The sequence below is a fragment of the Crocuta crocuta genome, unplaced genomic scaffold, assembly GCF_008692635.1.
Source record: "Crocuta crocuta isolate KB4526 unplaced genomic scaffold, BGI_CrCroc_1.0 scaffold96, whole genome shotgun sequence".
Classification (NCBI taxonomy): domain Eukaryota; kingdom Metazoa; phylum Chordata; class Mammalia; order Carnivora; family Hyaenidae; genus Crocuta; species Crocuta crocuta.
Window position 1 is genome coordinate 4,711,837 of NW_027531522.1, and position 24,997 is coordinate 4,736,833.

At 35.0% G+C, this 24,997-nt stretch overlaps 1 protein-coding gene across 1 annotated transcript in view; it reads right to left on the minus strand.

Annotated features, from left to right (window-relative positions):
• MLLT10 (MLLT10 histone lysine methyltransferase DOT1L cofactor) overlaps window positions 1–24,997 on the minus strand; it is a 188,836-nt gene that overhangs the window by 49,057 nt on the left and 114,782 nt on the right. The window contains exons 7-10 of the mRNA XM_077772493.1: window positions 21,043–21,295; window positions 17,189–17,758; window positions 10,101–10,145; window positions 9,246–9,278 (exon numbers count right to left, since the gene is read on the minus strand). Of these exons, the coding sequence (XP_077628619.1) occupies window positions 9,246–9,278; window positions 10,101–10,145; window positions 17,189–17,758; window positions 21,043–21,295 (901 nt within the window). The remainder of the gene's footprint in view (window positions 1–9,245; window positions 9,279–10,100; window positions 10,146–17,188; window positions 17,759–21,042; window positions 21,296–24,997) is intronic.

A 24,997-nucleotide genomic window follows, 5' to 3' on the forward strand; every position in this document is an offset into this window, starting at 1 on the left:
AGACTCACAAAGAAAACAGAAGTCTCAAATTACTAAAATCAGGGATGAAAGGATTGGTAAGGATACCGACTGTATGCAATCTTTATAATCTTTTTAATTTGATACGGTGGGTATGCAAACAAATTAAAAAATGCAGGTGAACTGGGCAAATTCTTGTTTGCGGGAAGGACAAATTCTTAAAAAACATAAAAATTACAAGAACTGACACACAGAAAATAGGAATAGGTATTTCTCCAAAGAAGATCTAGAAATGGCCAATAAGAACATAAAAAGATGTTAATACCATTAGTCATTAGGAAAAAGCAAATCAAAACCACAATGAGATATTACTGACACCAGCTTGGATAGCTACGGTTAAAGAAAGAAAGAAAGAAAATAACAAGCGTTGGTGAGGACTGAAGAAGCTGGATCCCTCATATACTGCTAATACGAATGTATCACAAGTGCTATGGAAAACACTATTGCAGTTCCTCAAAACATTAATATACTTGCCATATGACCTAGCAATTCTACTCCTAAGAATATACCCAAGACAAATAAAAACATATATCCACACAATAACTTGTACATGAAAATGTTCACAGGCAAATCCAAAGAGACGGAAAGTAGAGTAGTGGTTCCCGGGTGATTTAGTGGGGAAAGGGGACTTGGGATGTATGTGATTTCTTTCTGGTTTGATGAAAATGTTCTGGAATTAATTCATGGTGACAGTTACACAACATTGTGAATATACTAAAAATGTCTGAATTGTATATTTTTAAACAGTTTAAAATGATAACTTTTATGTTATGTAAATTTTATCTCATCAAAAATTTAGGGGGAAGGGTGCCTACGTGGCTCAGTCGGTTAAGCGGCCGACTTTGGCTCAGGTCATGAGCTCACAATTTGTGGGTTCGAGTGCTGCGTCAGGCTCTGTGCTGACAGGCAGCCCAGAGCCTTCTCTCTCTGACCCTCCCCTGCTCACACTATCAGAAATAAATAAAACATTAAAAAAATACATTTTAAAAAAAATTTAGGGGGGAAAAGAGATAACAGAGAAGTAGAAGAACCACTATTTACTCTGACAGAGAAAAGAATGACACAGGGTAAGGGAATGTGCTTTTTATACATGCACACATTCAGAACAGAGCAAAGGAATAATAAACGTAAAAAGGGTATGAGGTATGAGGATAGCAGTTAAACTCTGGGAAATGCAGTGGTAAAGAGCATGCACTAGGTTCAACAACATTAGTAGCTCTATTTCTTAAATTGGTGAAAGGTTCCTGAGTACTTATTTTATTATTGCATGCTAAAGAGCTTATATGTATTGCTCAAAATGTATCAAATATTTCATAAATTGGACAAGGATCTATGAAAATATGGCAAAATATTAACAGATGTTAAATTAGTAATAAATTCATGACTACTGTATTGGTCCCTGTACTTTCCATAATTCTGAAATATTTTATTTAAAAGAAAGAGGAGAATGTTGTAGTTTAATAAAATAGCTTCGAAACAGAGTGGTATAGCAAGGAATTGGCAACTGGAACTAGTCACTAGCAGTTTAAGAGAGAAAAGTTAACAAAAAAGGCACTAAAGCCAAAATTATTTAATAAATGCATGTGCTAATGAAACCTAATTTTGGAAACGATTTATGTAATACCTTCTGGTGTGCTGATTTTGCATCCTGCAACTTTACTGAATTCGCTTACTAGTTCTAACAGTTTTCTGATGAAGTCTTTAGGGTTTTCTATATATAGTATGTCATCTGAAAACAGTGAGTTTTACTTCTTCTTTTTCCATTTGGATGCCTTATATTTCTTTTACTTGCTTAACTGCTTTGGCTAGGACTTCTAGTACTATGTTGAATAAATGTGGTAGTGGACGTCCTTGTCTTGTTTCTGACCTTAGAAGAAAATCTTTTGGCTTTTCACTGTCAAGTATGATGCTAGCTGTGAGCTTGTCATATATGGCTTTTATTATACTGAGGTATGTTCCCCTTCTATACCCACCTCACTGAAAGTTTTTATCATAACAGGATGTTGAATTTTGTGAAGTACTTTTTATCTACTTAGATGACCATATAATGTTTATCCTTCATTTTGTTAATTTGGTGTGTTGAACCATCCTTGCATCACTGGAATAAATCCCACTTCATCATGCTGCATGATACCTTTTCAAAAACGTTTATTTTGAAAGAGTGCACACGTTTGTGCAAGTGGGGGAGGGGAAGAAAGAGGAGAGGAGAATCCCAAGCAGGCTCCGTGGAGTCAGTGTGGAGCCTGGCATGGGGCTCGATCTCAGAAACTGTGAGATCATGACCTGAGTCCAAATCACGAGCTGGATGCTTAACTGACTGAGCCACCCCGGTGTACAATACTTTTAATGTGTTACTAAATTTGTTTTGTTAATATTTTGTTGAGGATTCTTACATTTATGTTCATCAGGGATACTGGCCTGTGACTTCCCTTTTTTGTGGTGCCCTTGTCTGGTTCTGGTATCAGAGTAATGCTGGCCTGGTAAAATGTGTTTGGGAGAGTTTTCCACTTCTATTTTTTGGAAGAGTTTCAGAAAGACTGATTTTAATTTTTCTTTGAAGGTCTGGTAGAATTTACCAGTGAAGCCATTTGATCATGGAATCTTGTTTGCTGGGAGGTTTTTGATTACTGATTCAATTTCATTACCAGTAATCAGTCTCTTCAGATTTTTCATTTCATCATGATTCAGTCTTAAAAGGTAACATGTGGGGCGCCTGGGTGGCTTAGTCAGTTAAGCGTCCGACTTTCGCTTAGGTCATGATCTCGCGGTTCGTGGGTTCGAGCCCCACGTCGGGCTCTATGCTGACTGCCAGCTCAGAGCCTGGAGCCTGTTTCAGTCTGTGACTCCCTCTCTCTCTGACCCTCCCCTGCTCACACTGTCTCTTTCTCTCTCCTAGAAATAATAAATTTAAAAAAATTAAAAAAAAAAAGGTAACATGTTTCTAGGAATTCACCCATTTCTTCTACATTGTCCATTTTGTTGGTATGTATAATTGTTCACAGTGCTTTCTTATATAGCCTTTTGCATTTTTCTATGGTTTTAGCTGTAATCTCCTCTTCCATTTCTGATTTTGATTCCTCTTTTCTCTTGGTTGAGTCTAAAGTATTGTCAATTTTGTTTATCTTTTCAAAGAACCAGACTTTAGTTTCACTGATCTTCCTTATTGTCTTAAGTCTCTATTTCTATTCTAAACTGTTATTTCCCTCCTTCTACCAATTCAAGACTTCATTTGTTCTTTTTCTAGTTTCTTGAGGTGTAAAGCTACATTGAGGTTTTTGTTTCTTGAGGTAGGCATTAATTGCTATGAACTTTCTTCTTAACACTGTTTTTGCTGCATCTGCTTATTTTGGTATGTTACATTTCCATTTTTATCTCAAGGTATCTTTTTATTTCTTTTTTGATTTTTTCTCTGACCCATTAATTATTCAGTAGCAATGTTGTTCAATCTTGACGTATTTGTGAATGTCCCAGTTTTTTTCTTGCAATTAACTTCTAGTTTCATATCACTGTGGTCAGAATAGATGTGTGATATAATTTCAATCTTCTTAAATTTATTAAGATTTAACAGATTAACATATTAGCTGTCTTGGAAAATGCTCCATGTGCACTTGAGAAGAATGTATATTCTTGTATTTTTAAATGGAAGGTTCTATAAATTATCTGTCCCAGTCCATCCTGTCTAATGTCTTGTTTAAGGGTGATATTTCTTTACTGACTTTCTGTCTCAATGATCTATCCAATTACGTAATGAGGTGTTACTGTACTGCTATTTCTCCCTTTAGGTACTAATATTTCTCTTATATACTTGGTTGCTCCTATATTGAGTGCATAAATATTTGTACATGTTACATCTTCTTGTTGGATTAACCAGTAATCCCTACTTGTAATAAGGCAGTTAAATAACAGTGAAGCAGATAATGGTGGGCAAATACTACCTCCCCCCTCTCAAAGATAAGCCTACGAATATGTTACCTTAAATAGCAAAAGGAACTAAACAAATGTATTTAAACTAAGAACTCCAAGACAGACAGATTATCCTAGATTGTCTGAGAGAGGCCAATCAAATCATCCTACTTGTCATAAAATTTGAATCTGAGAATCAGACAGGCATAAGCATAAGACAGACTCTAACACTGATGACTTTGAACACAGAGGAGGAGGCCATTATGCAAAAGAAGCAGGCAGCTTCTAGAAATTGGAAATGGTAAGGAAACAGATTCTCTCCTAGTACCTTAAGAAAAAAAGGAACAAAGCCTGCCAATACCCTGATTTTAACCCAGCGAGTCCATGTCAGACTTCTAACCTACAGACTGTAAGATAATAAATTTATACTGTTAGAAGTTTCAGATACTTTTTTATAGCAACCATAGAAAATGATGATAGAATAAGATGAAACGTAAATTCTTTTTTTCTTCCGCTCTCACTGACAAGTTTCAAGCTTTTTATTGCTTGATACTCAATATAATAAAGAAAAAAATGTAAAATGTGAAATCTAACATTTAACACCTCACACCCTGTAGTATGGTTACTATCAAAAACAAACAAATGAACAAAATAAGCGTTGCCAAGAATGTGGAAAAATTGGAATCCTTGCGCATCGTTGGCAGGAATGTAAAATGGTGCACCCACTATGGAAAACAGTATGACACTCTTATTTTAAAATAGAACTAACATAGGATCCAGCAATTGCATTTCTGAGTAAAATGGAGATTCAAATGGATTATCTGCACCTCTCCATTCAAAGCAGCTTATTAACAGTAATCAAAAGGTAGAAGCGACATAAGTGTCTCTCAACAGGTAATAAACAAAATGTTATATACACAAAATGGAATATTATTTAGCCTTAAAAAAGGAAATTTAAGTACATGCTATTACATGGATAAACCTTAAGGGAAGGTTTAAACTGCTATGGGAAATAAGGCATATGATTCTATTCTTATGAAGTATCTAGAACAGACAAATTTATACAAACAGAAAGAACTGTAGTTGCTCTGGGCAAGGGGGGAGAGAGAAATGGAAAGCTGTTGTTTAATAACTACAGAGTGTTAGTTTTATAAGACTAAAAACTCTTGGAGACTGGTTGTGCAACAGTGTGAATGTACTTAACACTACTAAACTGTACACACACTTAAAAATGGTTAAAATGGCAAATTTAATGCGTTTTTTACAATAAAAAAAATAAGCTAACACTTAAAAAAAAGAGAGTACACAAACATGGATTTTCCCAACTAAGTCCAAGTGATTCTCCCTCAAACCCTCCTTAAGCTAAATACCACCAGGTATCACTACTATCCTTCTCTTTGCAATTAAAAATGTTAAGTCCAGAGCAACTATCAAGAAGAAGGAATTAAAAGCATCCAAATTGAAATGGAACAAGTAAAACTGTCACTATTTGCAGATAACGTATTATTTACAGAAAACCCCAAAGATTCCATCAAAAAACTGTTAGAATTAATAAATGAATTCAGTAAAGTTGCAGGATACAAAATCAATATACAAAAATCTGTTGTGTTTCCAGACACTAAAAACAAACTACCAGAAAGAGGAATTAAGAAAACAATCCCATTTATAATTACATCAAAAAATAAAATATCTAGGAATAAACTTAATTAAGGAGGTAAAAGATCTCTATACTGAGAACTGTAATACATCAACGAAACAAACTGAAGACAAAAATAAATGGAAAGATATTCTACATTCAGGGATTATAATAATATTGTTTATGTGGTTTTTTTTTATTTATTTTTTTTATTTCTAGGAGAGAGAGAGAGACAGCGTGAGCAGGGGAGGGTCAGAGAGGGAGTCACAGACTGAAACACGCTCCAGGCTCTGAGCTGGCAGTCAGCACAGAGCCCAACACGGGGCTCAAACCCACGAACCGCGAGATCATGACCTAAGCGAAAGTCGGACGCTTAACCGACTAAGCCACCCAGGCGCCCCAAGAATAATATTGTTTAAATGTCCATACTACTCAAAGCACTCTACAGATTCAGGGCATTCCTCTATCAAAATTCCAATAGTATTCTTCACAAAAACAGAATAAATCCCAAATTTGTATGAAACCACAAAAGACCTTGAATAGCCAAAACAATTTTGAGAACAAAGAACAAAGCTGGATGCTTCATGCTCCCTGATTTCAAACTACTACATTACAAAGCCATAATAATCAAAACAGTATGATACTGGCATAAGAAGAGGCACACAGATCAACGAACACAATGGAAAGCCCAGGAAAAAATGCATGCATGCAGAGTCAATTTATTTACAAGGAGCCAAGAATATACAATGGCGAAAGGACAGTCTCTGATAAGCGATGCTGGGAAAACTGAACAACTGCACGCAAAAGAACGAAACTGGTCCACTACCTTACACTGTACACAAAAATTAACTCAAAATGGATTGCAGACTTGAAGACCCTAAGCCATAAACTTCTAGAAAGAAACATAGGCTCCCTGACATGAGTCATAATATTTTGGATTTGACCAAAGCCAAAAAAACCCCCGAAGTACATCAACTAAAATGGCACTGCAGAGCAAACGAAACCATAGACAAAATAAAAAGGCAATGCACTGAATGGGAGTAAATATCTGCAAAACATCTATCTGATAATATCCAAGCTTTTTTTTTTTTTTTTTNGTTTTTTTTTTTTTTTTTTTTTTTTAGAGAGAGAGAGTGCAAGTGGGAGAGAGGGGCAGAGGAAGGGAGGGAGGGAGGGAGGGAGGAAGAGAAGTGAAGGGGGGGAGGGGCAGGGAGAATATGAATCTTAAGCAGGCTCCATGCTCGGCATCGAACCTAGCACGGGGCTCGATCTTATCACCCTGCAATCGTGACCTGAGCCAAAATCAAGAGTGGGACATTCAAACAACTGAGCCACTCAGGTACCCCCAAAACATATTTTTAAAAACCTCATGTAATTCAATAGCAAAAAAGCCCCAAACAATCTGATTTTTGATAGATATTTTTCCAAAGACAACATACAGATGGCCAAAAGACACATGAAAAGATGCTTAACACCACTAATCATCAGGGAAATGCAAACCAAAATCATACGGAGACATCACCTCACATCTGTCAGACAGGCTATCATCAAAAAATCAAGAAATAACAGGATTCGGAGAAAAGAGAACCCCTGTGTAGTGCTGGTGGGACTGTAAAATGGTGGAGCCACTATGGAAGAGTTTGAAGTTCTTCAAAAAATTAAAAGCTGAACATATAATCCATTAATTCCACTACTGGATATTTATCCGAAGCAAATGAAAACACTAATTTGAGAAAATATATGCACCCCATGTTCACTGCAACTTTATTTACAAAAGCCAAGACATGGAAACAACCTAAATGGCCATCAACGGGTAGAGTAATGAAAATGTACTATACATACATACAACAGAATATGATTTAGCTATGAAAATGAACAAAATTTTGCCATTTGTGACAAAGTGAATGGACCTTGACGGCATTATGCCAAGTGAAGTAAGTCAGACAGAAAAGAAAAAGATAAATACTGTATGATCTCAAACATGGAATCTAAAACAAAACAAAACCCAAACTACTCCAAGCTCATGAAAACAGAGAACAGACTGGAGGCTGCCTAGGGAAACGGAAGGGGGAGAGGAGGCGAAAGGGATGAAGGAGGTTAAGAGGTACAAACTACTAGATATAAACTAAAGAAAAATATAGAAGTCCATTATTTATTTCATGTTTTAAAAATATGTGACTAAGAATACAGAAATATCTGACCACACTACCTCAGTGTTCTCTCTCAAACACAATCTTAATAAGATACAAAATTTTAAAGAAAATCTGTTCATTTTGTTAATCTCAGGACATCAATTTCATTCACCTATAGAGAAAAATATGACAACTGTCCCATTAAGTTGACATATTCCAGTACTCTGCTGACTAATAATGGCAAAGGATTTATGTGACAATTCATTCACAATTGCTCCCCACAAAATCTCCTTTCTTATTATTCCAAGTATATGCTTTTCAAACTTTCAGTATGTCTCTAAAATTCTAATATTCCAAAATTAGAGAGCCAAATTTAACTATGCAAACTGAAAAAGATGTTAAACCTCTTTTATTTTTATGCTTCCCTACCAAAGAATGGTAACATATTTAGTTTACTTTCAGGAATGCTTCCAATCCCTTTTTTCCTCTAGATACCTAAAGTTCAAGAGTGCCATGTTCTCTGGAGAATTCATTATCTGATACTCTGCAGTTCCAGGTTACACCAGGAAGCAAGAATTATAAATAAATGCACTCATTAATAAAATGGTCATTTGTGAAATGGTTTCCCATCCTGGCCACTCCCGCCCCCGAATCAACACAAGTGTCTACTGCTCTTCATCATGCCAACTACAGATTTGTAAACATCTGACAATACAATCACAACAGAAAGCAACTTGCAAATTAAACTACATTATCAAAATATCCAAAGTTTTATAAAGTTAATAAAATGTGCTCGAAAACTGCTTAGGATCACGTAAATTATTTCAAACAGATAAGGTATGTCAGTTAATAACTGAAAACAATCAACAAAGAGGACACTAGATTAAAAAGGTTTTTTGAACACTAAATTTTCTTCAAAACTGAAGAAATGCTCAAACATTACTGCAAACATGACTTTCATTATAGTTACACTGCAATATTGAAAAGAGCTAGCATGTGCCTCATATTCTGATTATAGAACCCAACTCTGCAGAAGATGCAACTCCCCTATAAAAACCTGGTTCCAAAGGAGACAGCATTTAAAAGGCTATCTTCATTTGTTCAGCATATAAAATATAGGGGCAACCCAATAAAAGTATTCTACACATTAATTTTTTTAAATCCCGAAAACAAAATTCACATTTCAAGTTGTGGAAGAAGCAGCTAATTCTTAACCTAGGTACCAATTACTGACGGCACCACCACAAGAGAGCTCAAAAGAACTGGAGAAACTATTTACAAAAATAGAAAAAAAAGACTTTCATAAAGTTAGAACAACACTATTATCATTTTGCCTTCCAAAGAGACAATAAAAGCTAAACTGATGAACTACATTGACCTAGCATCCTCCTGGAGGCAATCTACAGAAAGTTCTCGCTAAGGGGCTGAACAATTGCCTCACTGCAGAGCTGGGTTTCATCGTATCAATAGAACATGCAAGCTTTCAACCGGGGTTCTCAATAAAAGGCAACCTTTGTGATAAATGAACCACTAGAGAAGATTCTAATAAAACTTACCATTGTGTATTGCATTCAGCAACTCTGAGAAAGCTTTAGTAAGGAAAAAAGGACTTCAGGTTAAGATCATTCTCAAACACACAAAAGAAATACATAGGCACAGACTGAGTCAGTATAATAAAATCTCAATAAGTATCATGTATCACTGTTTGAATCATTAAAACTGCAAGCTTGGCTCAGTTTTTATATGGTATAAATTTCTAAGTATTGTATTTCATCTGCCAATCTATCACCTAATACATTTAATATGTTAGATATACTGTCATAATGGTGACAAACTTTCTTAATAATACATATGTAAAATTACTTTTAAGAAGACATTTAATAGTCTATGTAATGTCTTTCTTGCTAAAAGTATCTGTAGGATTCAATTTTGTAAAGGTAAATCTACCACAACAAATTCTACACTCACCAGTATTTATTATAAAGAAAAACTTCATTTTATCATCTAACCTGATCAAAAAATCTCATTTCCTAAACTTTAGTATAATAGTCTTTACATATATAGAAGTCAAAGCCAACAAATATTAAAAAATTATATTAACATCAAGATTAGTGGGAACCAAATTCTAAAAATATTATTTCAATAGGAACAGAAGTCACAAGAAACAACACATAAAAAAAGCCAAGAATAATGAAAATTTGGTCACCATTTTACTAATATGGATCCTGACCTCAGGACAAGCAGCAAGTTAAGATATCTCTATAGGAGGAAAAAAATCTGCTTAATTAAGAACCAACTGCATTACGGAAAATTAAAAATTAGAGGTTCGGGGTGGCACAATATAACAGAAAAAAAACCCACTAAAGTAGAAGTCAAAAAGCCTGGGTTACCAACCCAGTTAGACAACTTACTAGTTGTTGGACAAGCTCCATCATGCCGATACTGCATGGAAATTTCTGTTGGGAGGGAGGAGAAAGGAATCAGGAATCAGGAGAAGTTGCCAGTGATTCAAAGGCAGAAAAAGAAAATAGGCCAGAAAAACAAGGAAACATTCACCTAAAAGTCTAGCTGTGAAGGGCAAACAAAACTGTGGGAATAGAAATTATTAGCAAGTTTCTGGCACGTGATGATGTAATGGGTAGAAGGACCAAACATGTTGGAATTCTCACAAATCTTTGACGGGATAGTATGGGAATGTGTATGTTTGCACGTGTGTACAAAGAATGAGGAAAAGGGGTGCCTTGCATGGCTCAGTGGGTTAGGCAGCCAGGCTATGGTCATGATCTCATGGTTTGTGGCTTCGACCCCCACGTCGGGCTCTGTGCTGACAGCTCAGAGCCTGGAGCCTGCTTCCGATTCTGTATCTCCTTCGCTCTCTGCCATTCCCTCCCCTGCCCTTCCCTTTCTATGATAAATTAACATTAAAAAATCTTTTTTAAAAATGGGAAAAGACCTAAGGGCTTATAAATTAATCTGTGAAACAAGTGTCTAAGAAAAAACAGATTCAATATAAAAGGGAATATAGTTAGCAATGTAAAAAACTAATGTGTTTTACATAATTCATTATGACAATTTAACAAAACCATCAGAATTCTGTGGTCCGTTAGAGATTACAATTCAAGTACTAAAAAATGAGTTTATATATGAGCAGAAATCTATGACTTATATAACAATATAAAACTTGTTAAACTACACTCAGCTTACTTTCTTATACCTTTCATTTTTTATGATGATAATGAATGAATAAGCTATTGCTCTTATTTTGCTCCACCCAAAGGAAGAGAAAAAGCAGAGGATGACATGAGGCAATAAAACACTGCTAAAAGCAAAAGCTGCTTAGAAGATGAAAAATGAATTTCTGTATGGCATTCCAAAGGAAAAAATAACTGACACAGAACCAAGTCTGTGACTCAAAGGACTTGGCCTGCTAACCATGGAAACCATGGGTATTCCTTTGTGGCTAACACAGTTGGTCTAAATTTTTCAAGGAAGAATATCTGGAAATTCTCTGGATATTATTTAACCAAAAACATGATTTCTAGGAATCATATGTACAACGGAGTCTTCTAGGCAACCATCACTCACACATCTACCCATATGCATATCTCAGAAGTCAAGTCCAATCATGGGCACCGTCCAAATAACTTGAAATAAGAAAGACAAAGCAAGGCAGAGGGAAGCCAGCACTCACTTTTAACCATTTTAATGTTTAAAAAAAAAAAACACACTTCACATTAGCTACTGTTAAAAAAACAAATTTCAGACAACTTTAAGTCCTTTCCAGATGATACGCAAAAACTGAGACATGATGGAAGAGTTTTCCATCTTTAATGCTCATTAACAAGTTCAAGTGAGATTTAAAAAAAAGAGTGTGAGGACTACTGAAAAGATTGAACGGTACATTACAGAGAAATGGTAGCTGGCTGGAATGGTGCAGAAAAATAATCAAAGGATTATTACCAGAAGGATGTTCTCAGTGAGGAAAAAATACAATATGGCTATTCTGGCCTTTGATTTGGTACTTTTGCAGAAAGACATACATGGTACAGGGCCAGCAAATCTTCAAATCATCAAAGATGAAAACAAAAATCAGGATTTTCTGAAGATGCAAATTTCAAGGTATATTCTGGTCTCAGCAGCATCCAATATCCTCCTATATGATTTTCATTTATGACCCAATATAATCAATATATATAAAAGCATGAACCTGAGTCATTAAGATGAGTTTGATGTATGTTCAGCAACTATCTACTCCTTGGTCTACAATTTAGTAACTCTACTCTTCTGAGTTTATTAGATTATTTGTACCTTTATGATTCCCTTATTTGTTTATAAAATCAGACTACACCTAATTAAAATATTTTACCAGGAAAAGATTCCTCAATTTCATTTTATTAAACTAAGCAGATATACCATAAATAAGCATATATTTAACAAGAACCCATTCATAATTACATGGGCTCAAGTTAAACTTTCATAACCTTCACTTTTCAGTAGAAGTCAGAACAAACTTCTCTTGAAGTGATCTCTTCATATTAATAACTTATCTTCATGAAATCTTTAAGACTTCATCACTAGGTACTCAAGGTCAGAATCAATCGTCTTCCTAGAATCTCCTTTTACAGCATGTATCACCACTAAAGAATTCCATCACTGAAACAAATTTCAAGTATCTTAACTTGGAAAGGTATGGCAGTATTACATTCAGGAACTATAGACTAAGATTTCAGGGAGGGGCACGTGGGTGGCTAGGTCAGTTACTACTGACCAACTCTTGGTTTTAGCTCAGGTCATAATCTCACAGTTCATTAGTTCAAGCCCTACATCGGGCTTTGCATGGACAGTGTGGAGCATGCTTGGGATTCTCTCTCTGCCCCTCCCATGCTCTTGCTCTCACTCTGTCTCTCAAAATAAATAAATAAACTTTAAAAATTCAAAACTAAAATAAAGAACAGGGAAACTCTGAAAAGATGCCCAAAGAAAATAAGTTAATGTTAAACCACCAACTACTTATCATTTAATGAATACCAGAATTTTCTCAAAGACAATAACAAGATGTTGATTTTTATGAAGAAAAAATGTTAACCTTCACTTTAGTAATCATAAACTCTCATAATGTAGTTGGGATAAATAGGGATAAAAGGACAAATACAACATGTCAACCTTTCCAAATGCTCTACTAATTTTCAATGTTTCAAAAGCCCTACTTGCCTAAGATTTCAAAAGAATGCATATAGGAAAAATTCTATTAAAACCTTAACATAATCTATACACTCAAACTTACAACCTTTAGTAGCCACTTAAAACAACACACTGATTTCCCACTTTGTACAAGTCACTGTAACAGTAAATCACTTATCAAGATGTACTTCAACTTATTATAACAAAAACCTTACAATCCAAACCCTTGATCAAAGAGTTCAAAGCTATTTTCTGGATTTCTATTCTGATGGGATCTGAGGGTCCTAGAACAAATATCTTGCTACCTACATGCTACTATAATTGAATATATCATGATAAAACTTTGATTACTCTTAAGTTAATGCTTCTAACAATTTTAAGACAACCACATTATAAGGAACTGATTCTACTTCTGCTATGTGTCATAGTTGTGGTAAAACCAGAGAAAATACAGCAACGATGACAGTAGCTGCCCTGTCTATTTAGAAACAAATAAGACAGTAATTAAAAGTTCTTTAGAAAATGTTAGGTGCTCTCAAATATAAGATATTAACATTATTGCAAGCTGATGGAAGCAATGTATGTTTTTCTGTCAGTGAAGTTCTTTCAAGAGTAAGTTGCCAGAAGTCAGTCCAGGATGGCTATTCTAAGACTAGCCTAGAAGTCTGAGTTCATTGGCCTGACATGCAACTTTCTGTAACCATCTTGCCCTACTTGGTCAACATTACCTCCAACTACCCCACAAACACAAGTTTCTCATTTCCAGTAGTTTATTCCTCAAATACAACTTTACTTTCTTATCTGATAATATTGTTGGCCTTTCTCTGCCCACTCCAAAGTATAATTCAAATCCCAACTTCTCCATGGTCTTTTCCAACTTAATTAACACATTCTAAACTGGGCTGTAATACTACAAGATAAGCTTTATAAATAAATAATTTCACTTGCAACCTGGCTATAAACACTTGCAAGTCAAGTTAAAAACCACACAGGGTACTACTAATCACATGATGTGTTCTCAGTAATTACTAATAGTATTCATTCATTAAAAAAAGAAGAAAAGATGTTTACAATTTATTATATACAAAGCACTGTGCTGACAGTGAGGAGACAGTGATGAACATGACAAATAGACTCCGTCATCTCATGAAGCTAGGATTATATAGTGCATGTTACAGTCTAACATCATAGCCAACAAGTGCTTACAAAGGTCACCTTCATCATTACTAAATTATCAACTTGTAATGAAAGCAAACAAATCTTTTGAACAGGCCATCATGCAAAAACAATTTTTGATAACAGAATATAAATGTATACAGTATACATTTTTCCTTCCTACTTATTTATATGGGAAAAAAGTTTCCTGGTTTTAAAACTACAAAACTACTAACTTCTCAATCTAAAATTAGTTCAAAGAAAATTTACTATTTTCTTATTAGTAGGACATTCAACTTTTTGCAAGTGAAATTACTGGCTCAAATTTTCTCACTGATCCCACTGAAAGTATGATTGGCATTATGTACCAGTGTGGTTTTAGACCCTCATCAGCAAACACCCCCTGAATATTATCATTGAGGATCTCGTAAATCAAGGAAAATGCATTTTCCACCATATAGAGGTGTGAGAATTGCTTCTTCTACTTTACAATGAGTGATAATACTCAATACCTATCAAGTGTAAGCACTATAATGTGTAGTGGGGCATCTGGGTGGCTCAGTTGGTTAAGCAGCCCGACTTCAGCTCAGGTCATGACCTCTAGGTTCATGAGTTGGAGCCCCACGTTAGGCTCTATGCCAACAGCTTAGAGCCTGGCACCTGGTTTGGATTCAGTCTCCTTCTCTCTCTACCCCTCCCACCCCTCGTGCTCTGTCTCTTTTTCTAAAAAATAAACACTGAAAAACATACTAAAAAAAGAAAAAGACATACTACATTTCAACAGCAGTTAGCAATTCTTAACTTATGATTTAGAGGGCATAATTCCTTTTTTTTTTTTTTTTTTAATTTTTTTATTTTTTNGGCATAATTCCTAAATATCCATGGCATTTAGCCAGTTTCTTCTAAGAATAGACTTCTTAGTAAGTACTAAGGGTATGTTCTGACCCAGTCATAAAACTTTTATGAAAATGTATATTAAGAATGTATTACCTCAAATCATTTTAGGTAATCTTAGTCCATTATTATAGCTTTAACTTTAACAAAACATAAAATCTTCAGTTTTTTTTTTAACACAATTTTAAGAAAAACAAATCTATGCAAGTCTTAATTTACGTCATTTACTTTAACGAAGTAGTATTTATGGGATCTTCTCCCTAAATTTCTTTACCTAATGGTGAGGTAAAAGGGACACAAATTCATGCTTTACTGCTACAGATATTCAACAAACACTGCCCTTGGAAAGTAATTATTGTGAAAAGAACACAATCTCCCACAGCTAAAATCTGCCTAAATCTGTAACAGGTGGGAAAATCTTTTCATGGATGTAAATCAAGATTTAACTCCATTAATTGAGGATGTGTATTTCAGATAGCATCTATTCAGAGTAATGTGACTTCTGAAATACAATAATATTCAGACTATGCTTCTATGTATAGGAAATCAGTGAGGATCTCTTCACAAAGGCAAATTCAGGCTTAATTTTCTTAGTAAGTTATTCATCTGATGATTACTGTGACTCTTGCTAAAAATAAAAATGAACTCATTTTTTCTGAGTAAATCTGTCTAAACTTATTTTGCTGTGACTAGAGTTTAATCCTAGTCACTAACCCCTTGGTGTAAAAGAAAACATATAAATAAAATGTATATTCAAATGTGTAATATATTTAAATTTTTTCAATGGATACATTTCTCATTACAATTTGTATTATTTCCTCTCTAAAATAGTGGATTTAGATTTTCTACCCTCCCCTAGTGGGTAGAGGCTGGGGATCCTGATAAATGCCCTACCAATGCACGGACAGGACTGCACACTAAGAAACTGTCCCAACCAAAATGTTAATAGGGCCAAGACTGAGAAATAATGCTCTAAACTCATCCTTAATGCTTCTAATGAAACAATCCTGTCACAGTTCCCACTCATTCCTCAACAACAAACAACTTGTGAAACAGGTCCACTGTGGCACTGAAGCTGGCTAGGAAAAAGAGAAAGAGAAGGGAATCCTCAGTTGTGATCTTGGGCAATTTATTTTACCCATCTAAGCCTCAAGATTATCAGCTGTAAAAGGGGGAAATAAATAGCCCATATTTCATAAAACCTGTGTAGGGATGAAACAAGATAATAAACATAAAGCATTAACAGACTATGGTACAAATGATATTTATAGTTAATAATTTTCACTTCTGACCTTTACATATGTTCTTTACTCCCTCAGGATGGTCCTTATGTTTACTTACTGAAATTAATGTCTACACAACAATCAAAACAATCCAAAAGTCTGTATTTATAAAATGAACATGAACATTCATTTAAATTGTATTTATTTTCTTTCCATACCATTTCCTATCTGTCCTCTCTACCAAGAACTGATAAATAAAATCTGTAATAGCTTATTTTAGCCAAAATCTCATTTCTACAATCAACCTCAAAGTCAAAACTGAGATGAGGTTTATAACACTTACTTACAATCATTGACCTCAAATTCAAGATCAACTGAAAAGATAAATGCTGGCATTTAGGCAATATCTAAACTGTTAAGTTTTCGTCTAAATACAAGAACCTTAAAATTTGTAAGAACTGAAAATTATCATAATACAAAGTATAGATTAAAGAGGCATCCCAATGATGTAACAACATACATAAATTCATTCATACTTTCAGAAAGTATTTCCTGTATCTCCTGAAATAAAATGACTATTAAAGTCCATATATTTAAATCTCTTATTACTGATTTAAAAATATTCCACATGGAGTACTTTAAGTAGAATTTGTGTGAGGAACTGAGAAAATAAAAACAAGTTCAACTTTAGAGAATTTGGAAGCCCCCAAACAAGCACCAATCAAAAACATAGTGCAAAGCTATGCAAAATGCTCACCCCTCAATTGTGAATTCTGAGTTGGTTTCAAAATTCTTTGCAGGTAAAGCAAAAACAAAAATCGGAAATTAATACGAGGCATTTCATAAGAACTGAATGACCAATAAATAAACTATTTTGCCTATTTTTAGTTAAGTAAACTATCAGATTAGTCCCAAACATCTTGGCCTACTAACTAAATGTCATTTAGCAACTCAAAGTATTAACATAATTATAGCTTAATTTCCCTTTGGGGGTAAAAGAAAGGGGGTGGGGGGGGCGGGAGTNAAAACAATGGGCAAATCCCTACCTGAACCAACTGGAGAGGAGCCAACACTAAGACTCTGTAAACTTCCATTCCTGAGCAATGTGGGAGATTTCTGAAGACTAGAGCTGGTCACACTTCCTGCAGCTGATGCTACCGATGATGTTGGTGAAGCAGAAGAAACTGAGAGATGAGAAACATTCTCTTGATTTTTGTTTCCTTTAGGTCTACCAGGCCCATGCTTACTTTGTTTATTTCCTTTTCTTTTCTTTTCCTTTACAGTTTCTTCTTCTATGCCAGAAGTTTGAGCCCGTTTATATCCTGCTGTAGGAAGGCTGGAATTACCCAAATCTCCAGGTGAATTTTCAAAGCTTTTAGGCTGTGAAATAACAGCTGAGGTCGAAGGGAGACCCATTATGGAACTAAAACTATTTACCCCCCCTTCCTGGCTTCCAGACTCTCCTTTATGTACATCTTTGGTTGATGATGACTGTTGGGAGTGAGTATAACTGTCATTACGCAGATCTGAGTCTGTAAAGCTCAAGAAATCCTGGGGAGACTGTACTGAACTTCCCGAAGATGATTTTACACTGCCTGGAGTTCCTGAAAAACTGCCTGTAGTAAAATAAAAAGGGGGGGATAGGAAAAGAAAAAAAATTGGATGCAAAAGTTCCCACGAGCAACAGAAATGATACAATCATCAAAAAGAGATGGAGAAGAAAAAAACTATAAAACTTAGGACAACACTATGTAACAAAGTAGAGCTTAAAAATGGTATTATGAAATCAAGTTTATCTATAAAATTTTCTATAAAAAATACTTGTCATTTCATAGTTATTGAACTAAATATTAACTCTTAAATTATAAGCTATTACTTCTACAATGACCAAGATAAAAGATGTGCTTTATTTAACCTACCTTTTACTATGGCAACATTCCTCAATGTTTCCCCAAATACCTGTGTATGCTGGAGGAAGGACTGAAGAACAGCAAAGTCTCAAAGAGAGTTTGACAAGACCACTACTGTATTCTGAATAGCTGGGAGAACTTCCTCTGTTTCAATTACTGAAGATTTGATTTAAATGTTTCCAACACAGACCCAGAACCAAAAACTGTTGCTTAGATTTTAAGTTCCGAGTTTTAACTTCAAGACAGGGTTAGTATTATTATTTAACCTACCGCACCAAAACGTGGGTTTGATAAAATAATCATGAGCACATAGAACCCTAATCTGTCTACCTTACATTCTCCCAGTCCACTTCTCTGCAGCTGCATAAAGAAATCAGCCACTAACATTCTGCTATTGCTTTTATGAAAGTAAAATCATAGGAGAGGTACCCTCATGAATCCCTTTCAACTGCTTCTTCTCTCTTCACTCTTTAAAGAACATTAGTAGCCCACTATGCCATTTGTGAGATAAAGGTTCTTATTTACTTGGTAGAAAAATAAAATGGCTGGGATGAAACAATAATTCGGTCCACTATCCCAATTCACCAAACTGTCTCTATGCTCACCAGACTCAGCTGTGACCACACATCTATTGTGTTTCATAAAACTTAAACTATATCATATTTTAATTAATGTATTAAAAACAAAAGCTCAAAATAAAGTGTTTCATCGGAATGGAAGGGAAATTTCAAGCTAATGGTTAAATTTTATTACAGAGCACATTCAAAAATAATCACACACAAATCCACCTAAATATTTACAACAGTATCCCCCCCGCCCCCACACACAAGAAAGAGTTTCTTTTTAACTAAAGTTTCAAGGTTTTGAATTTTAAATTTTAAGCTCTTCTGAAATGGCTTATTAAGGAAGAACATTAATAGGCCTAAAATTTAACTCTTTGAAGAGAATATCCATTTTATTTACTTACAAAATTATTTGTACCTATGTGAGCATTTTCAAGTTATGTCTATATAGAAAAACATACATATTAAGAAGCCATTTACATTACATCAATCATTTAAGGATAATTGTAATTTGCCACTTAATTAGCAACTATAAAGAAGTTCTTTATTATCCATTCTGATCTGTCACCATCTGTCTTTTTTCCACACATTTTTGTTTTTACAGCTGGTGTTAAAAGCTCACTACAGTGTAGCAAATACTTTCAGACATTTAGTATATGCAATACTTTAACATATATTTTCTAAAATTCACATATTGCCCACAATGAAAAAAGTAAAACCAAGCATTTTGAATTCCCTATCATTAAATTTCAACTTTTAAAACTTTTATTGAAAATTACCTCAGATATGAAAACATAACACATTCTACCATGTCTCAACAGAGGAAGGAAAAGACTCTTCAACATGTAAACTTTAAGAAAACGAGGAATTTCTTTTCTAAATGATTAGCACTTCAAAGATTAAAAACCAAAAAATGCAATTTTAACAGTGGAAAATAAGGTCTTATAGATAAGTGATAACTGAATTCTGCTAATATCACATTCAAAATGTAAATAAAGTTACATTAAAAATAATTAAGGTTTTACTACTTATTTCCCACAGTGGCATAAAAATAACAACAAATATAAAGTAAATTAAAATAGAACAGCAAACTTGGCATTTTATTTTTCTACTTGTCTAATTTTTGTTGTAATATAAGGCAAAAATGTTAAAAATTTAAAAAAAATTTAGGACTTGAAAATCCTGAAGCCCAAAATAATTTAGTTTAAAATATATGAATAAACTTTTTAATAAAAGATCAGCACTTAGCAATCTCTCTACATATTCAAATTGTTATTAACAGCAAAAGCTTAAAGAAAAAGGCAAATTTTCCCCCTTAATTTTTGCCCTAGGGGGCAAAAACAATGCAGGGAGGAGGCATGTACTGTATACTTTACTAATATATTTATTGTCAAGTTTTTAACATTTCTCAAAATATTTATGTTCAAGTTAAAAATTAACACAAAATAGGGGTTCCTGGGTGGTTCAGTCACTTAAGTGTCCAACTTCAGCTCAGGTCATGATCTCACAGCTCATGGGTTCGAGCTCCACACTGGGCTCTGTGTGGACAGCTCAGAGCCTGGAGCCTGCTTTGGATTCTGCCCCTCCCCCGCTCACACTCGGTCTCTCTCTCTCTCTCTCTCTCTCTCTCTCAAAAATAAACAAACATTAAAAATAATTCTTTTAAAGATTAACATGAAATAAAAACCTAGAAGATGGGGTTAATGTACTGTAAAGTTTAGCTACATTATTCTGTTCTGATAAAACAGGATGACCATATACAATATAGCATGCCCAGCTAATTTTGAATTTTAAATAACAGATTATTTTTTCAGTTTAAATATATTTCATGCATTTCTTTGAGACATACTGAAAAATAACTTGTTAAACTAAAATTCAAAATTAAATGGGCACCTTGTTATAGTAGCCTTCCCAAAACATATTGTAAACTTAGCAAAATTCTACTTTAAACTTCAAACTTTATAATAAATGCATTAATAATCAATAACTATTATTTAGTGGGAACTATTTAGATTCCCTACAAATTACCCAGTACTTGCTTACTTACTAAAACTACATGTTTTAACTGTTTTAGTGTTTAATCAAGAAAGATAAATAACAATTTATTAAAAACAAGACTGTTCTATAGAGCAGAAAGGAAAAGTCCAGCTTTTATTGTTTTTTCTCCCCAAACTTAAACTTTATTCCACATCTATTTAAACATTAAAATTACAATTCAGCTTTGGAAGCACATGTCATATCATAAAACGTCCCAGAAACATTTTAACAAGGAAGACTAGTCTTAAGTAATCTCGCTACAGCAACTATTCATAAAATTATCTCCAATGATCCAGTAGTTATAAATAAAAAAAGAATTGTTTTACAAAACTTAACCGCTACTGATCATCGCAAGAACAAGTAGTTTAACTAAAACATCATAATTAATACCTTGCTGGAAAGGACTAGCTGCTGACACAGTCGTTCCTGGATTTCGGCCACCAGGCTTTCTTCCCCTTTGACCTGAGCTGTGAGCTGAAGATTTCTTCCCTTTGCCCTCTGACCCTCTAGCCTCTGAAACATCTTTTCCACTAGTTGCGTGCGCAGAGACTTCCTGGAAGTTTGCATTTGTAAATCGAGCTGCGGTATCTTCCAAACGCTTCAATGATCCAGATATAGAGTTGCTGCTTGTGCTCGTGTAAGTCTGACATTTTGATTGAGAAAGGAAGTTGAAAAAAAAAAAAAAAAGAATTGATTAATTTTAGCTATAGGTGGGTGGAGGGGGAGGCATATTAATAACAATAAATGTTTGGCTTGTAAGGTAAACATGTCAAAGTTTCAGTTATAAAGTAAGTCAGTTCATCTAAGAAAATCACGTAAAAACAATTATTTTAGTCTATTGCAAATACTTCTAAATTGCAACAATAAGTAAAAGTACATATTATAGTTCTTCAGCGACACAATATTGAAGGTACTTGCTTCTCAAGCAACATGATTTTCAACAAGAAAAAACTACTTCTTTGTATTCATGAAATTAAAATCAGCTTTAATGTTCCACACAAAGGCAATAAAGAGAGAGAAGTGCTACAAATTCATTAGACAACTATATCCATGAGATTATAAGACTTCAGCACAGGTCAGAGCAAGATAATTCAGGTGAGGCTACTTTTCAAAAACAAAAGATTAAAGCCTTTAAAATAGAAACCATTTCTTCCAAGTATTAAGATGCAGGAAGAGTTATACTTTGCAGTAAAGATGTTTTTTTTTCATTTTGTAATTTTTATTTTCTTTTTAATTTCTGAGAGAGGGAGAGAGACAGCATGAGCAGGGGAAGGTCAGGGAGAGGGAGACACAGAACCCAAAGACAGGCTCCAGGCTCTGATCTAGCTGTCAGCACAGAACCCGATGCGGGGCTCGAACCCACGAACAGTGAGATCATGACCTGAGCTGAAGCTGGACGCCCAACCGACTGAACCACCCACGTGCCCCTGCGGTAAAGATTTTTAAAAATTGAAAGTATTAGGGTGCCTGGGTAGCTCAGTCACTTAAGCATCCAACTCTTGATTTTGGTTCAGGTCATGATCTCAAGGTCATAAAAATGTGCTCGGTGTAGGGTTCTGCACTGAGCATGGAGCCTACCTGGGAGTCTTTCTTTCCATCTCTCTGTATCCTCCCTCCCCACCCCTGAAAATAAACATTAAAAAACAATTAAAGGTATTATATGCTCTAAAATGGATTATCGGGATATACTCCGATAATATAGATATGTTTACGAAAAATGCAAAATAAAGACCTCTTTAAACAATTTCCAATCATTTCCAGTTAAACAATCATTTTTTTAAGACGAAGTATATGCAAATAATAGTAAATTAAATAACTATGAAATGTAAAAATGTGTTCAGATGTATACTAATGAACATGCTTCAAAATAAATGTTTGGGGCGCCTGGGTGGCCAAGTCCATTGAGCATCAAACTCTTGATTTCAGGTCAGGTCATGATTTCAGAGTTCATAGACAGTGCAGAGCCTACTTGGGATTCTCTTAACCCCATCTCTCAGATCACGCTCTATCAAAATAAATTAAACATTAAAAAAGAAAAAATGAAATACAAGGTCTGTGAGGACCATTAGGTCAAGGATTTTTGTTGTCACTGTTTAAGTTCACTAAATGCCTCAAAGACAAACAGCCCTAAATTTCTGAATAAATAAATGAATAAATATTTTTCTGATATATCTATGGTCTAGGGGCGCCTGGGTAGCTCAGTCAATTAAGTGTCTGACTTCAGCTCGGGTCATGATGTCACGGTTTCGGAGTTTGAGCCCCAGGACAGGCTCTGTGCTGACAGCTCAGAGCCTGGAGCCTGCTTCAGATTCTGTCTTCCCCCTCTCTCTGCCCCTCTTCAGCTCGTGCTGCCTCTATCAAAAATAAACAAACATAAAAATAAATAAATAAATAAATAAATAATAAAACCTCTGATGTAATGCAAACCACTCAGTAAAACCATCAGATAAATGTGAAAAACAAAGGGATGATAAAATCAGGTGTCAAAATAGTTGGCATTTTTAGCAAAATCAATGTTCAAAATGAGGAAAGAGTACTTCGAATGCTTTGAAAACTAAATATTCTTAACTACTACCTTTCTGCTATTTGCTTCCTAATACCATCCTCACCCCACATCATCTCACTGTCAAACAGATTTTCATCAAGTACAAGAGACATCATCTCATAAAAACAAATTTATCACTATTCTAATAACTAGAATCCACAAATGAGAAAGGAAGGTCCCAAAGGAAGTTGTAGGAAAAAACCAATCATGTTTAGGCTGATTAAGCTTCATAGATTGCTTTATGTTCGACTTCAGCTCAGGTCATGATCTCTCGGTCCAGGAGTCTGAGCCTCTCATCAGGCTCTGTGCTGGCAGCAAGGAGCCTGCTTAGGAGTCTTTCTCCACCCTTCTCCTACTTGCACACTCTCAAAATAAATAAACTTTAAAAAGGGGGTAGAGCTAGGTATCTCAGTTGGTCAAGTGCCTGACTTTGGCTCATGTCACCATCTCATAGTCAGTGAGTTCGAATCCCGCATCTGGCTCTGTGCTGCCAGTGCAGAGTGTGCTTGGGATTCTCTCTCTAGCCTCACTCCCAGGACCCCCTCTCCTGCTTGCATGCTATCAATAAGAAAATAAACTTAAAAAAAATAAATAAACTACCTGGATTACTTTAGAAATGCGAATGTTTTTCATGCTGGGCCCGTCCCTTTGGAAACCACCTACTTTACTTTTCAAATACTTTTTTCTAATAACAAATTGAGGTTCTCCATCCCACTCACATACAAACTTAATGCAGTTTAAAAGTCATCCAAAGTCTTCATTCATGTACTTTGTCCATGCATCAAATAAGCAAAGAAGAAAAAACTGAGTGGAGAACCAAATAAGAAATATACTATTTCCACATACCAATCTAAACCAGGGTTGGTCAATTTTCCCATTCATTTATTTAATAGAATATCCTTGCTTGCCCTTGAAGTATTAACATGTCCACAAATCCAATGAAAACATGGCACATGGAAGAAAAGGGATTACCAAGAAAACAATGAATGGAAATCAAGCAAATTTCACTGACAAAAGACATACTAAACAAAACCATAACATTTGTTTTTTTTTTTAAAAAACTTAAGATTATTTTCTGAGTTTCAAAAATAATAAAAAATTTAAGAAAATTTTTAATGATCATATATTTTTGAGAGAAAGAGCCCATGCAAGCAGGGCAGGGGCAGAGACCAAGTAAGACAGAGAATCCAAGCAGGCTCCACACTGTCACAGCACAGACCCAACATGGGGCTCAAATTCAAGAACTGTGAGATCATGACCTGAACTGAAGTTGGATGCTCAACTGACTGAGCCACCCAGAAGCCCCCCAAATATCAGACTTCTTAACAAGAAAAATATAAAACGTTAGCTAAAGATTCTGTTGTTTTTTAAAAATTACACATAACAAGGGGAAAAAATCTGTATGGTTATACTTAAAAAGAGATCTCCACCTTTGTAAGTTAATTTAAGAGTAATGGAGCGCCTGGGTGGCTCAGTAAGTTAAGCGTCCAACTTCGGCTCAGGTCATGATCTCACAGTTCATGAGATCGAGCCCTGTGTCCGGCTCTGTGCTGACAGCTCGGAGCCTGGAGCCTGCTTCGGATTCTGTGTCTCCCTCTCTCTCTGCCCCTCCCCCACTTGTGCTCTGTCTCTCTCTCTCAAAAATAAACAAACATTAAAAATTTTGTTTAACTAAAAATAAAGAGTATCTGTTCCATAATATGCAGTCTAAATAATATGGAACTGTAGAATTCCATTAAAAACACACAATCTAATCAAAATCAAAAGGTGGAAAAAGAAGTAAGGGAGAGCAGTGGGCAG